Raw genomic sequence first — 16,371 nt, forward strand, 5'->3', positions numbered from 1 at the left:
ACATAAAGTCTCGTGCCAGGCCGTAGCATGGGGTCCTGGTCTTCCTGTCATATCATGTATTAAGCCTCGTGCCAGGCCGTAGCATGGGGTCCTGGTCTTCCTGTCATATCATGTATTAAGCCTCGTGCCAGGCCGTAGCATGGGGTCCTGGTCTTCCTGTCATATCATACATAAAGTCTCGTGGACTAATTGGATCATACAGCATTCACCCACAACCACAAAGGAAAATGCAATGCAACATATTCGTGAACTAATGCAATCAGCCTATTACATATCATCATGATGCGTGAAGCATGCTCAAAACATTCAGTTATTTGATTTAAAACATTAAGCTTGTTTCCACTCACCTCTGGCTAGCTCTGATCAGACACTGAAGCAGCTCACTCACTGCTGGGGTCCTCGGTTCCTCGGGTCCGAACCTACACAGGTGGACTCCAATGAGGGACCAAACATATATAAACACAACTCTAATATATCCCCCAAAAACCCCCTAAAACATCATGAAAACATCACAGAAAATATGCATGAAACGGCTGAACAGGGCACCTTCGGCGGCACCTTCGGCGGCCGAAAGTCCTGGACAGAGACGAAACTCAGCTAGGTTCGGCGGCACCTTCGGCGGCCGAAAGTGCCAGACAGAGACGAAAGTCTCTTTTCGGGGGCACCTTCGGCAGCCGAAAGCTGCCTTCACAAGAGGGGTTCGGCGGCCGAAACTCCCTTCGGCTGCCGAACCTGGTTTCTGCCAAATGGCAGAAACTTGGTTCAAATGAACCTCCTGCCTCCCAAAACCATAAATCATGCATATTTCTCAACCAAAACACACATACGAGTTCCTAGGGGTCTCAAACATGCATATACCCCATCTACAACACTTCATTCACACACAAACAAGCTACATTGCTCAAACATCACAACTTAAACCCATAAACACAACATATGTCCTAACATGCATTTCTACCCATAGATCTTACTTAAAACTTGTTTAAAACATAAAAAGGGTTCAAGATCGACCCTTACCTCTTGAAGAAACGAGAGGAAAGCGATCCTAGCTTGGAGATGGAGAGGTTAAGCTCTTTGAACCTCCAAGCACTCAAAACTTGCTCAAAGCTCACAAATCTTCAAAACAAAGTTATAAACTTGTTAAAACCATGAAAGATCTAGAGGAAACACTCAAGATCGAGGGAGGAACGGTGGAGACTCACCTTGGCCGACAATGGGAGAGAAAAAGCTCGCCCGTGCGGACCAAGGGGACCCTTTTATAGTGGCTGGCCAGGCTACGTTCGGGGGCCGAATGTGCCTCCGCATCCATGCAATGTTCGGCGGCCGAACATGAGGTTCGGCGGCCGAACATGAGGTTCGGCGGCCGAACCTGCACTTCCCTCACTTAGACTTTCGGGGGCCTAACGTGCCTCCCAAAGTCCATGCATGTTCGGCGGCCGAAAGTGAGTTTCGGCGGCCGAACCTGGGTTTTTCCTTAAAGAATTTTCATGCAAAAACTTATTTAAAATCATACTTAAAACATTAAAATACATGAAAACATTCTATAAAAACATGCTTTTACCCTTCTAAAGGTTTCCGACACCCAAATTCCACCGGACGGTAGGAATTCCGATACCGGAGTCTAGCCGGGTATTACATCCTTAGACAACCAACTGAGCAAGTATACTTCCTCATTCTCCTCCCGAGGTATCCTTTGGTATCTGATTGTGATCCCCCGACCCTTAAGCTCGGCCTCTATGGCTTTTACCTTTGCCAGGTAATTTTGCATGGTAGGGTCTCTGGTCTGATATGCCCCGGTAATCTGGTTGATCACTAACTGGAAATCACTATTCACCTCCAGGTCGGTTGCCCCTACCTCCATTGCTACCATCATTGCATTTATTAGGGCCTCATACTCTGCCATATTGTTGGAGGCTTTAAATTCCAGGCGCAGAGCGTAATAGACTTTGAAACCCTCAGGTCCTTTTAGCATTATTCCTGCACCACTGCCCCCAGCGCCGGATGCCCCATCCACATACAACTTCCAACTGAACTCTTGGAGGACTGCCCTTCTCTTTCATTCCCCAACGCTTCTAAAGATGACTCGCCCGGTCCCGTCTGTTCTTCATTGAAGGAGCACTCTGCTATGAAGTCAGCTAGGGCTTCAGATTTTATGGTGGTCCGAGGTCGGTACTCTAAGCAATAGGGGCTAATTTCAATCGACCAGGCGAGCATCCGACCTGAAGTTTCTAGCCTGTGGAGAATATTCTTCAGCGGCTGGTCTGTCATTACTATCCCCTGATGGCTTTCCAGATAAACTCTGAATTTTCTGACTGCTAGCAACAGAGCATATGCTATCTTCTCGATGTTCTGATATCTGATCTCAGCGTCTTTAAGCACTTTGCTGACATAGAAAACAGGTTTCTGCTCTCCTCCTTCTACTCTCACCAATATAGCACTGATAGCTTGTTCCGAGGCCGACAAGTAAATCAGGAGCTCCTCTCCTTCCAATGGACTGCTAAGCACGTGAGGCGAGCTAAGATAGCTTTTGAGCTCTTTGAAAGCCTCTTATTGCCATTCGAAGTTTAGCACCTTCCTCAATTTCTTGAAAAATGGCAAGCATCTCTCTGCCGACCTCGACATGAAACGATTGAGCGCCACCACTCTCCCAGTAAGTCTCTGGACATCCCTCACACAGGTCGGCTCGGGCATGTTTAAGATAGCTTCCACCTTCTTGGGATTGGGCTCGATGCCTTTCCCACTCACCATGTATCCTAGGAACTTTCCTCCCCTGATAAAGAAGGCGCATTTCGCTGGGTTCAGCCTCATCCTGTACTGTTCCAGTACCTCGAACACTTCCCTCAAGTCAATCAAGTGCTGCTGAAAATTTGGACTCTTTACCACCATATCATCCACGTATACTTCGACATTCCTGCCGATCTGATCTTTGAAGATTTTGTTCATCAATCTTTGGTACGTTGCCCTGGCATTCTTCAGCCCGAAAGGCATAGCTTTATAGCAGTAGGTGCCATCCTCTGTTATGAATGAGGTTTTTTCTTCATCCGACCTGTCCATTGGAATTTGGTGGTAACCAGACATAGCATCCAAAGACGACATGTAATCAAAACCGGCCGTGGAGTCGACCATTTTATTAATATCGGGGAGGGGGTAACAATCTTTGGGACATGCTTGATTGAGGTCTGTAAAATCTATACACATCCTATATTTGCCATTGGCTTTTTTGACTAATACAGGATTTGCTAGCCACTGTGGGTATATGACCTCTCTAATAAACCCTGCCTCCTCGAGCTTTTGTAGCTCCTCCTTGGTGGCTTGTTGCTTCTCCCTTCCTACCACCTTCTTCTTCTACTTCACCGGCCTGGCCTCTGGGAGGACATTCAGCTTGTGTGTCATCACTTCAGGGTCAATCCCGGGCATGTCAAAAGGCTTCCAGGTGAAGCTTGATGCGTGATCTCGGATCAGGGCTATGACTTCTGTTTTCTGCTCTTTAGTGAGGCTGGCGTTAAGACTGAAGATCTTATCTGTCTCTGCTTCTGATAAGGGAAATGTCTCCAACTCTCTGACCGGCTCTGTTCTGGCCTCTTTTTTCTCGTCTCGGACCTCCAGAACTTCCGCGTCAAGCTTCTCTCCTGTCGAGCTCGGCTCTGATACCGTGGCCAGGTACACTGCTCTTGCCTCTTCCTGGCTTCCTCTGACTATCCCCACTCCCGCTTCTGTCGGGAATTTCATAGCCAGATACCTGATGCTGGTTACGGTCTCAAAGTCAAACAGCACAGGTCTTCCTAATATGGCATTGTAGCTCAGGGGGAGTTTGACTACTAAGAACACCGCGTAATGAGTGCGAGTCCTTAGCGCTTCTCCTAGAGTGAGAGCCAGCTTCACTTTCCCCTCCACGGACACTGGGACTCTTCCGATCCCTTTGAATGGGGCCTGGTCCCGAACCAACTGCTCTTCGAGGATTCCCATCTGCTGGAAGATCCTGTACGGCAGCAAATTCACCTTACTCCCGTCATCCACCAAGATCTTCTTAACCCGGTAGTTGTGGATGACGGCTTTAATAACAAGGGCGTCATCATGAGGCATTTGAAAACCCTGAGCATCCTCCGGAGAGAAGGTGATGGTCACTGGAGAGTGCTCGACTACCTGCATGACCTCGGTGCTGCTGCCTTCCCCGTCTCGGCCTCTCTTCTTTCCCCTTCGGCTCATCCGACCTCTTGTTCCCCCAACAATCATGTTGATGGTTCCACTGGAGCCATCATTCACCGGTCCTGCTCCAGCCCCCCAGGGCCTCTCTGCTGTAGGATTCGGCTGGAGCCTTTCTCCTTTTGGTTTCTTCACAAAGTTCCATAAATGGCCCCTTTTAATCAGCCTTTCGATCTCACTGATCAGCTGGTAGCAGTTGTTGGTGTCATGGCCGTGTGTACAATGATACTGACAGTATTTGTCAGGATCTCGCTGGTTTGCTTCTGCCCTCATAGGTCTGGGCCATTGAAGAAACTCCTTGTCCTGTACTGTCATGAGCACCTCAGCTCTGGAGGCGTTGAGCGGGGTCAGGTTCTCCGGAATACACGGGGGGAATGGCTTTTGTTCTGGAACCCGGGAAGGGAAAGGTCTTTGGTCCCTTCCATCCCAGGGTTGTCTGTACGGCTCAGGCTTCTTGCTCTGCTTCTTCTCATGCCTATCCGACCTCCTTTCTTCTGGGGCTTTTCCCTTGTCTGCTGACTCCTTAGCAAACCTGCTAGTTACTAAGGCATCATCCTGCCTTATATACTTTTCTGCTCTTTTCATCAGCTCTGCTAACGTAGTAGGGGGCTTCTTGCTTAATGAGCCGAAGAACTCTTGCGAGGTTATCCCTTTATGCATTGCCTCCTCCGCTCTACCCTCATCCAGCTCGGGGATCTGTAGGGCCTCCGCGTTGAAACGGGCAACATACTCCCTTAATGACTCGTCCCTTCTCTGCCTGACCGTCTCCAAATAACTGGTCTTCCTGTCAGCTGGTACTTCGGCTATGAATCGGCTGACGAAGGCGTTGGCCAAATCTCCAAAGCTCCTGATACTCCCCTCCTCCAGACTGTTAAACCACGCCCGTGCTGGTCCTGAGAGCGTCGTTGGGAATATCTTGCACATCAAGGCATCCGATAGAGTCTGTAACTCCATAAAGGTCTTGTAGTTGAGGACATGCTCCTTCGGGTTTCCCGCTCCGTCATAAGTCGCCATGGGTGGCATCATAAACTTCTTGGAGATAGTCTCCTGCTGCACCCACTTCGAGAAAGGTGAAGAGGTAGGCAAGAGAGCTTGGTTGGGGTCCTTCGCCCCCAGCTCAGCCAAGAGCTGCTCCCTCATTCTCTGCAGCTTTTGATCTACACTTTCTTCCTCCTGTTTGGGTCTCTTCTCCAGACGGTATTCCTCCTCCCAAGCTTCACTTCTCGTCCTTCTAGTTGTCCCGGCAGAATAATTGTCTGCCTCATCGTTCTCTATCAACTCCCTCACCCTTCTTCCATGAACTCTCGCCTCCGGTTCTTCTTCTCCCTCGGCCCTTCTTCCTTCTCCGGTTTCTCTGCTGTTTACTTGGGGGTGGTTAAAGGTAAGCTGGGGTTCATTGGTTCGAGGTTCTTCTACCACCGGCGTCACATTTACTGGGGTGCTAAGGCCCCTCTGTTGCATTATCTGCCCCAGCCAGTGGGCAGTGTTTTATAGTTAAAGAGCCATAGCTTGGAGATCCTGGTTGGATAAGGTAGCTCCCGGTGCATTCCCTGCCGGGTTTGGCAAGGGGTTGAAGGGATTGGTGTTTGGTTGTTTGGAGTCGCGGGGCTAGAGAAAGAGAACTGTTGCCCCTCCTGGACAGAGTTCAAGTCATTGGGAGTACTAGCAAGGTTGTTTTCATTATGGTTGGCCATTGTGGATCTCAGTGGGTGTTGTAAGAGTGGAACTCCGGCGATGAAAAGATCTCCTTCATTTTCCCACAGACGGCATCAATTGATGATCTGAGATCCAGAAAATAGGATTTTACAAGGGTTCTGTAAACTTAGAAAAAACTTAGTTGAGAGGAGAGTGTTTCTCTCCGTTTATCCGTTTCTTTTGCCTGCTAGTGATGTATAACCAATTTCTCGCCATTGGGCCACCTGTCTTTACCCTACTGATACGGACGTACGAGAGTATCAGGTCTCTGCTCTATGCGTAACGACCATTTAATTCTCCTCTGGCACGCATGCCTGAAAAGGCTGGGCCGGCCTGATTGAGAAACCTAGGTGGAGCCTGGTCTTATGACTGAGCGGGCTGGACCTAATTCAGGCAGGAAACTTGAGGGCCTCCAAGTAATGGGCTGTCATCATGGGTCTGGCTCCAGACTGGGATGGAAAAATCCAGCGGTCATCATTAATAATAGCCATATCTATGATGAAATAATAAATCTCCCAATAATCAATTCATATTTTCTATAAGAGGGGACTAAATAAAAAAATATTTTTCATAAATAAACTTCTTTTAATTTTTACATCAATTTATTTTATAAAAAATTATAGATTATATCAAGCATTGTAAGATGTGGAATCCAAATAAAAAACAGACTAAGTAGGATTAAAAATCCCTTTTAGAATATTCCTCATTTTGTTTGTCAATATTTTAGTAATGACCTTATAAATGATTGAGCAATAAGCAATGGCCGATTATAATAAACTACTTCAACAGTATTAGCATCTCCCATCTGTATCCATATTGATCTGGATTTCTGCCTATAAAAAATCTTCCTTTGCTTTAATAACTTTTTGAAGTGCTAAACCACAACTCTCTCTTCATCCAGTAAAATTTCATTTTAAGGGTTTGCATATAAACTGCAATTTCTCCAACATTTCCAACTTGAACTCCCTTTTTAACCTCTTCAACTTATTCCAAACTCTATATATATAGAATTACCGGTTATGTTGCAAACCCTTTCCTTAATTCAACCAAGCCATATTTATAAAACATTTGTCCAACTTTCTCAAAATTTTAGCATGTCTTTCTTAATTATTTGTCCAGGTGAAAAACATCCTATACAATCCTCAAACTCCTTAGAAATAGCATCTGCATCAAGATTTTCAATTCTCTCCTAATATTTTACTAAACACATTTAAAAAAAATCTACAAAAACCCGTAATGATAATGGAAGAGCCTTTAGGCCTCACATTTTTAGAAACTTAGTATTTAGTTCTTGTAATATTGAACAACCAATAAATTAATCCATATAAAATAAAATTATTTAATTTCATTTACAATTTAGTCTTTTTCCTTTATAACAAATTAATTTTTCTAATTTAATTATATACCGCAAATTAGTACTTTAAAAATAATATGACAATGGTTATTTAGGTATTTTAAAATTATAAGAATTAAAAAATTAACTTTCAAAAATAAAGAAACTAATGTGTATGTTATTAAACTATAAGAATTAAATTGTAATTAATTTAAAAAATTTAGAAAAGGGATTTTGTACATTTTCAAACAAATAAAAAATAAATATGAGGTTAAAAAAATAATCATTAAATTAATTTAAGCTGATTTAACTTGGTGGTTGATTTACTTTATAGATGTAAAAGGTAAAAAAATAAATAAATATTTTAATTAGATATTACACTCAGCAGGTCCCACCGGGAGTCGAACCCAGGTCGCTGGATTCAAAGTCCAGAGTGCTAACCACTACACCATGGAACCAGAAACTCTTGCCTGACTTTTCTCTCCACAACCAAATTGACAATTAATAATTGTAAATCTTCCCAAAATCAGATTAAAATAAATTTATCACTTTTTCCCTTTAAATTAAAAATAGTCTACCGAAATAATATATATTTAAAATAATTTACAGATCTAAAGTTAACAGTCAAACCTTAAAATAATAGTTTTGTTAAAAATATTCAACATTCTATTTACAAATTTATTTTTATTTAAAATATTTAATTTAAGTGACTGGGGAACCCACCTTAATACAAATCGAGTAGATCTGATAAGACTGGAGTAGAATACCGACCTTCTATGTATCGACCATTTCCTCAATACGTTATTAAAGTCATAAATGCACGTACAATAAAAAGAACTGACATAACATGCACGATAAATAAGGTATGGATTAGTCGGCTCACATATATTAACTAACCGTCTATCTTTAATAAGTTGATTGATACATCTGTAAGAGGACACCTCAATCTAATCTGATGAGACGTGACATAAGGAATGCCAATAAATGATGGGATATATGTATCACTTATCCAACCCAATAAATGACTCTCTCTCCTACACGGACTCACTCACACTCACATAGATATTCTTGAATATATTCTCTCTCTTTTCTATCGGAACTTCCTCTTTTTTTTCTCTATTTTATTTTTCTTTACATCTCTTTCCATTAATATATCACACTAAAAGTTCTAAATCTAGCTTGAAAATTTAGTATGAAGGGACCTATATAAAATCTCAAAAACATTTCATACTCATCAAATTAATCACAGCTCATTGATTTACCCATCGAATCAAACTGCAGTCCAGATATCTACACCTAATAACCCCACTGAATCTCAATTCATCAAAAAATAACTTAATTTTTCTCGTCTAACTATTCTTAAAATCTTATACCGATAATCATTACTCATTTCAAATATATAAAATTTTCTCCAGGATTTATTGTAGCCATTATTAATTAGCAAAGAGTTTTATTTTAACTCAAAAATTAAAATCTCTAGATTAAATTTGTTAAGTTATTGATTTATATAAAAAAAAATTAAAAATCTTAATTTCTTAATTTTTAGGTTGAAATTCTTTGTTTCTTAAATTAGGGCTAAATGGAGATTACATCAAAATGTTTGGATTGAAGTGAACAGAAAACCTTTTCAATAAATATAGGAATAAAATTCAAAATTAAAATGTTTAATTTTTAAAATATAAATTAAAAAAAAGGAAATATATAAGGGTTGACCAAGATTAAAATTATCATGTGGGATGCAATAATAAAATATGTTAGATATAAAGATAATTCACAGACATGCCAAGAATTCCGCTTATTCTGGATCTTGGGAATCAATTTATTATTATTTTTTTACCATCAATTTATTGTTAGTTATTTCTTTTATTTTCTACCATTTTTATTTAATAAATTAAATACATTACTATGATCTCACTAGATACTAGATAGCCGACTTATTATTATTATTATTATTATTATTATTATTATTATTATTATTATTATTATTATTATTATTATTATTATATAAAAGATGGAGTTAGATTTCGACTAAATCTCTTCGTTGCGAGTTATTTTTATTAGAAAAATAAATATTACATTTATTTTTGAAAAAATTACTTTTTAGTCCCTGAGGTTTAACGTAATTAACACTTCTGTCCCTCTATTTTGGCGGCCCAACACTTAAGTCCTTCACTTTTTCTTCCGTCCAAATTCGTGGTCCTTCTGTTCAAAATAGTCGTTTGGGATATGTGAATTGATAAAATTAACCCTCACTAAAAGTGCCGCTATTTCAAAATCATGAAACCCAAACCCAATGCACCTTAATCCTCATATTTGATATGTTAAATGAATATTGAAACAATAAAACAGGTGCAAACCTTAGAAGCAGTTTTAAGAATCAATCACAGGAAAGAAAATAAGAAGCGGCGACTGTTGGGATCCAGAACATTGAGGAGGTCATAAAGCTACTCAAAAGAAATCAGCTGCAACAACAACAATAGTATTATCTTGGATTATTATCCTCTTCGGCCGTTAATAATCCTCTGACAACGGATAATATTATGGCCGTTACAGGTGCAATTGTTAACAGTTTCAAAAATGTTATTTTTTTGCAGGGCCGCACCACAAGAATCAGCCATGCTCGATTTCGTAGAGCCCCCGTGTCTCCTGCTTCTGCTACTCAAGAACGGCAGCAACAACCAGAACCACAACTGCAGCAGCAGCAACAACAAGTTCAAGATCCAGGACCTACTGTTCGACCTATTAGTTCTCAGACAACAGAGCAAGGCTCTGCCTTTAGAGTTTACCAATCGACCCCAGTTCATCGGCTTCCTCCCTTGCCCCAAAAGACTCCTCTTTTAGTTGCAAAGAATGGGTTTTCAAAAAGGAACGAGATTCAACCTTCTATCAATTGCTTCATGCCTACTGAGCCAAAGCTTCATGCCCGACCTTGGATTTTGCAAACAGTAGGTAGACCAACTGAAGCAAGGACTAGTGAAGCAAAGACTAGCAGCGGATCTAGATCTGAATCATCGGATCTTTTTCACTTTGACTACGTAACCTGAATTGTACCTATGAACTCATCCTAAGCTAAGGCAAAAGCGGATTCTCCGACTATGAGATTTATACCGGATTAAACCAGTGAATTGGAACGAATAAACTCAACTGACCGAGAAAAACAAGTTCCAGAGACATCTTCCATTCATATCGATTTGGGTTTTTCCGCACCATATTTTGATCTACCTCTTCTTCGATCCGGAATTCCCAGCAAATCCTTGACTCTTTAAATACAATGGGATTTCAGACTTGGCGAATCCTTTACCTCCTCTTATTAAGACCATAGAATGTTCCTACAAATTATGACATTTTCCTTGAATGTGAGCAAATATATCATGCCAAAAGAAAATAGTGAATATACAATGGAGAAAAAAGATGGAAAAGAGAAAGAAAAAAAAAAAAAAGAGAATCAACAATTGGCAAAAGGAAATAGAGAGGATATGAAAGAGAAGAAAGATGGAGGAATTTTAGGTTTTGGGGGTTTTAACAAGTTCATTAAGGGTATTTTTGGAAAAAATTCTCACCTCTCACCTTTGACTCTTTGACCAAACGACTATTTTGGACGGAAGGACTATGAATTTGAACGAAAGATAAAGTGAGGGACTTAAGTGTTGGGTCGCCAAAATAGAGGGACAGAAGTGTTAATTACGTTAAACCTTAAAGACTAAAAAGTAATTTTTCCTTTATTTTTTAAGTCAAAATTTAAATTGATTAAGTAACTTTATAATTATTATGATTAATATGGATATGTGCTCAACCAGCTCATTAAATGGTAATTAAGTTATTGGTTCTATAATTTTAAAGGTCATATACCTAAAGTTTTAATTTGAAACTACTAATCAAAGGACCAGAGTCTCGTATCATCACATTTTTTTTCTTTTTATTATTAAAAAGTAAAATTATAACATAATTTAAAAGACTTCTAAACACGACCCATCTAAATATAATATATGAAAGTCGTCTAAAAATTAAAAGCAAAACTTCAAAAGGTTCAACAGAAAAACACTTCAGTGTAGACTAAATCCTAGACCATCAAGTCAAATCTGATCTCTTGGCATCATAGAGAGGATGAACAGAAGCACCGTTGGTAGAAAAACTCCATTCTCTAGAAGCCAATCCAGAAGCAAGGCCAATAGAAAAGCTTCTTCTACATAGATAAGTTCAAGCTTTTAATCAACCATGGAGCTCAAACACTCAAAAAAGCGAAGTTTAGAGTTAACTATGGAGCAACAGAGGCATGCAAAGGTAGGCAAAGCTTGTAAGGGACCATACCAATATAGTGGATGTCATGAGCGCTCTTGAGATAGAGCTAAAATCCGCTAAAAGCTTGACAGAATTGTTGACAAAAGACTTCTAAAAACTATATAACATATCCGTAATAATATGCAACCAACAGATTAAACCTATATATATATATATATATATATATATATAAAAAGACAAATGCATGCATGTTTAAACCAAAAATTCCTTCCTCTTTTAGAATTGATATGCTTTAGAAGGACCAAAATCCAAAGGAAAATATATACATCCCATCTAATTGTAGAGAGAGGAAGAACCCACTATCGGATGAAAGAAACAATTGCAGACAAAGGAAGCCGTCAATTTATGCTTAAAAGACAAAAACTAACCGAGATAAAATTCTCTCTTCAATTTCTTAGAGAGAGTAGTCTTTTATTGATATCGCCATCCACCTCACTTATTAGGAGTGTAGGCCATAATTCTATTGATTACAAAAGAATTAATCTAGGACAAAGTGTAATCACAAATAAAATGAATGTAAATGATTTAATAATATGAAAATACATCAAACACACCATTAGTCTTAGAACCTAAATCTTGTTAATTCTAGCGTTTTCACCTTAGTTTATTTTATTGTTAAATTCAAACGTCTTTGACAATTTTTATGAGTGTGAATGAGTTAAAACATATGCAAGCTACTCGAGATTTAATCGGTAAAAATTCAGTTTATTTAGATTTTTTTAATGAATTAAATTTAAAAATATTTGTAGACTCATTTATTAAATTTAAACTTATAAATATTTAATTAGTATGGATTTATGCATTTATATATTCAATAAATTAAAAATATTATTTTATTCATAGCAATATTACATTTTAAATTTTAAAGTTCAGGCTTAGCGGTGAATATAAAATTATTACTTCAATATTTAAAATTATTTTAATTTTTATTCTACAAAATAATATACTTTTAATATATGACTTATTATATATTTAATAATATTATAATTTTGATAATTATTTTTATTTGTTGAAAAAATATAATTAAATTATTATTTTATATTAGCGCAACGGAGCTAAATATTTAAATATATTTAAATCGTTATTATTATTTTTATAAATATAATTTGAATATACGATAAACAATAATAGTATAAAAATTATTTTTAATTTATATTTGTTTTAAATATTATATAAATTTCAATATATCACTTAGAATTTTATGATAAAATTTAAAAATTTTACCAGACTAAATTTGTAAGTGCATTAGTTGTATTTTATCTACCCTCAATGTAATAGCCTTCTTTTTTTTCTCAACAAATGGAGAAAAATGTGAAGTAGAGAATTATGTAGCCCTAAAAGTGTCAATTCAAAACTTTAGAATGGTGGACGGATCAACTGCTTGCTTGGAGGTGAAATTGAATCAGAATAATTGGTGAGTGACAGAAGGTCACATGGAGATTCAGATACTTTCTCTTGTCAGAAGAAAATATATACATCCAAACGTCCCCTTCAAATATCAAACCCAATCACCATCTCCTTCTTCTCTTTCTCCTCTCCCCATCTACTTGTCTTCTTTCCTCTTGGACCTTCTGCTTCTTAGAATCTCCTCCTTCAATTCCCTCTTTTCCTTCCCTTTTCTTTTCACTAACAAGAAGCTAGCTAGATAATTGCTCCCATTTATAAATATATACTTATATACTTTTATAATCCCATTTATAAATATATAAGTAATTAATTTGTGTCCGTTAGATTCAATTTTATGGTAGTGATAAAGAATTTGAGGCAAGCCCTGATATGTTTCTTTCTATAGAACTTTCTCAAAGCAATTCCAAGAAACTTTTATGTGCTCAAAGCCATGATTCCAAGGCAGCTACATGGAACTAAAAAGTTGGAAAAAGAATTGCATTCTTGTTGATGGCCCATACTATATGTCAGAGCTGTAAACCCACTCAGTGGCACATGTCACCGTTTCCACTCAGTGGCACATGTCACCTTAACTATAAGAATATCTTTTTTTCTTTCTTTCTTTCTTTCATCGCTCTGAGATCCAACCAGCCTTGCAAAATATATATCAAAGTATGGAGATGAAATTGTTTCATTCAGACCCACCAAATTCCTCCATACTGATCCTTTCAGGTCAATTTTAGTGAAGTTATTTAGGTTTTGATTATGGTGGAATTCGCTGGTTATAATAAATTCGTTGAAAATACAATGCCATGTATTGAATCATTTCTCCAAATTCTACACTTAACCCAAAAGAAAAGAAACAAAGAACTGAAAATGGTAGGGGGAAAAATCTTAACTTTCTTCTTAATCAACATTAGTCTCACTTAAAGCTAAATGACAATGTGTCAAGAAGATGTGTTAATTATTGGAAAATTGGGTTTGGTTGAGTGAAAATGCTGCATGCTGCTCTGCAGGCCATTGCCAAAATCCTTGATGCTCATCCATGCCATTGAACATGTTGCAGAAGTTTTCATCTTGAACCATTTGATCAACTTTCAGACAATGGAGATCTTGTCTTGATGATGAGCTTTGAAGCAGCTGAGTCATGCTTGTAGGCCTGATGGAAGCTGTGGTGAAGAGATGCTTAGTGCTTAGTTGAGAATTAGAGACTGGGCTGGTTTCCAATGGAGTTCTTGAGATATCTAAATTAATATCACAACTGTTCTCACTTGCATTGCTCCAAGAACCTTGATCAGTTTCTTTCTTTGGGTTAAATTCTGTAGAATTTGGCTCTCTGTGTCTTAGAGCCATTAACTGCAGGATTATTTGGATCAAGTAGTGAGGAAGATGATAAGGAAATTTTATGAAGATGATCATAAAAGATAGAATTAAATAAATTGCATCTGTCAACTTGAGAGCTAGCTACCAAAATTTATTTCATTTTGATTTCTGAAGAGGTGCTTCTGACACTAACACTTGCAAAGTTGTGATCAACCAATTCAATATTAAAGAAATTTCTTTTAGATCCATATATTTTATCGAAATTAACTATTTCAGTCTCTATTTTTCCTAAAATCCAATTAAAAAATTATAACATTTTATAAATTAAACTCTTTTAATCATTCCATTAAAAAAAATTAATTTGGAAAACTTTTGTTACATGATTTTAGATAGTATGAATAGTTAAAAATTGTACTGGTAAAGTAATATATAAATAATTAAAATTATAAGAACTAAATGGTATAAAATTTTAAATTCAAAACAAATTATTAACATTTTCTTTGATAAAAAGACTAAAACAAATTTGATTTTACAAAATGTTTTAGCTAATTTTGTGAAACTATATAGATTCATAATCATTTAGCTAAAGAAATTTATGTATTTTTTTAATTATTTTTTTTTTTAGAACAAAGAAAGAGTTTTAATTACTTAAGACTGGGACTCGACTGCTACCCCAATGGCAATATTAAGCTAATAGAGTTATGGAATTTTCTTAGTGACTGATGAAATAATTAATACAACAGGAACTTAAAGAGATTTATAAAGAAAAGGGAAAAAATATATCAGTTGTATTTTGAAGTTTCATTTGATATTCAGTTCCAAATTATTTATACTACAAAATAAGCAAGTCAAGATCGAGATGGCAAAATTAACCTAACTTAAAATAATTTAAGCATATTGTTTCAGAAATAATATATGCTAAAAAAAAAAATCAGTATTCCCTTTTCTAATCTAAATCAAGAGCTAAACTCAAAGAAAATGAAGTTAATGGAATAGAAAGTCTCAGTAATAACCTCAGAATGAAGTTTCTTGTTCTGGGCTTGAAGGGCATCATTATCAGCTTTAATTGCATCAAACTGTTTCTTCAACACTTCATAATCTTTCTCCAACTGCTTAGTCTTCCATCTAGCCCTTCTGTTCTGAAACCAAATAGCTATCTGCCTTGGCTGCAGCCCTAAAGCCTTAGCCAACTGCATTTTCCTTTCAGGCTCAAGCTTATTCCCCAACTCAAAACACTTCTCAAGTGCCTTAACTTGCTCCAAATTAAGCCTCTTCTTCTTCTCACCTAGCTGTGACCCATCATCAGACAAGTCATCATCTCCATGCACTTCTTCACACTTCTCCATCCCAGAAAACGACATCGATCTCTTCATCATGAAGTGTCCTCCACCGCCTGCCGGAGAGAGACCTGGGAAGAGCTGAGGAGGACAAGAAGAGGGGAGAGAGTTGAGAGAGGAAGGAGAGGGAAGGTGGTCATTGTCTTCATGGGGATGAAAGATGAAACTGTGATGATGAGGAGGGAATGCCATTGTCAATCAGACCGTTCACTCATCATCCATTAGATTTATGGGTTACAGTTTGCGAGATTAATTTAAGGGGTTGGGATTGGATTAGGGTCTGATTATGAAGAGTGATTAGAAAGAGGACATGGGGGTGGTGATGAGTGGCAGAAAGAGAGGGAGAGAGAGAGAGAGAGAGATGGAAGGAGAGGTGTAGATTGTGTAATATATTACACATGGGGAGCTTTCGTGGACGGTGGACCCATCCTCTAATATGGGTCTCTCTCTGTCCTTGTCTCCCTCTTCTCTTTCTCTCTTAGTTATTATTAAAATCAGCTAATCATTGCCATTTACTTCTAACCCTAAAACCGATGAGGTTGGTTAAAAATTAAGACATCCTCTCCAATGTCAAGTACATAGAAAAATATCATCTAACTGCTCACTAACACATAACTCAATAGTAATAGAATATGCTGAAATTTTAGACCTTATGTTACACTCTATATTAATAACTGATTAATCATTCTGTTAGTTAAATATTATCGGGGATAATATTTTAAATATTTTCAGCCGATAGTAAGTGCATCTGAATAAATATGAGAGATTTCAGGTTCCATTCTTCTAATCTTCCAA

At 37.9% G+C, this 16,371-nt stretch overlaps 3 protein-coding genes and 1 non-coding gene across 4 annotated transcripts; 1 reads left to right on the forward strand and 3 right to left on the reverse strand.

The window, feature by feature from the left end:
- Positions 1 to 3,345: 3,345 nt before the first annotated feature.
- Positions 3,346 to 4,863, reverse strand: LOC122721954. The gene has a single exon (XM_043951372.1). It carries the CDS (start codon positions 4,861 to 4,863, stop codon positions 3,346 to 3,348), a length of 1,518 nt encoding a protein of 505 aa, XP_043807307.1.
- Positions 4,864 to 7,617: 2,754 nt separating this feature from the next.
- TRNAQ-UUG lies at positions 7,618 to 7,689 on the reverse strand. The gene has a single exon. It is a non-coding gene; the product is annotated as a tRNA-Gln (tRNA).
- A 2,082-nt stretch (positions 7,690 to 9,771) lies between these two features.
- On the forward strand, positions 9,772 to 10,275 carry LOC122721955 (probable WRKY transcription factor 7). The gene has a single exon (XM_043951373.1). It carries the CDS (start codon positions 9,772 to 9,774, stop codon positions 10,273 to 10,275), a length of 504 nt encoding a protein of 167 aa, XP_043807308.1.
- Positions 10,276 to 13,710: 3,435 nt separating this feature from the next.
- On the reverse strand, positions 13,711 to 15,939 carry LOC110602531 (homeobox-leucine zipper protein ATHB-20). The gene is made up of 2 exons (XM_021740068.2): positions 15,253 to 15,939; positions 13,711 to 14,272 (listed from the first exon to the last, which is right to left on the reverse strand). The coding sequence occupies exons 1-2, from the start codon at positions 15,766 to 15,768 to the stop codon at positions 13,877 to 13,879; spliced, it is 912 nt and encodes a 303-aa protein (XP_021595760.1). The 5' UTR covers positions 15,769 to 15,939; the 3' UTR covers positions 13,711 to 13,876.
- Positions 15,940 to 16,371: the final 432 nt, after the last annotated feature.

The sequence above is a fragment of the Manihot esculenta genome, chromosome 15 (genome assembly GCF_001659605.2).
Source record: "Manihot esculenta cultivar AM560-2 chromosome 15, M.esculenta_v8, whole genome shotgun sequence".
NCBI lineage: Eukaryota > Viridiplantae > Streptophyta > Magnoliopsida > Malpighiales > Euphorbiaceae > Manihot > Manihot esculenta.

Bases quoted from the DNA above. Each gene is read 5' to 3' on its own strand.
- LOC110602531 (XM_021740068.2), bottom strand. From the start codon at position 15,768: ATGGCATTCCCTCCTCATCATCACAGTTTCATCTTTCATCCCCATGAA. The intron at 14,273-15,252 runs GTTATTACTGAG...ATAATCCTGCAG, and splicing joins ACAAGAAACTTCATTCTGAG to TTAATGGCTCTAAGACACAG.
- LOC122721954 (XM_043951372.1), bottom strand. From the start codon at position 4,863: ATGCATAAAGGGATAACCTCGCAAGAGTTCTTCGGCTCATTAAGCAAG.
- LOC122721955 (XM_043951373.1), top strand. From the start codon at position 9,772: ATGGCCGTTACAGGTGCAATTGTTAACAGTTTCAAAAATGTTATTTTT.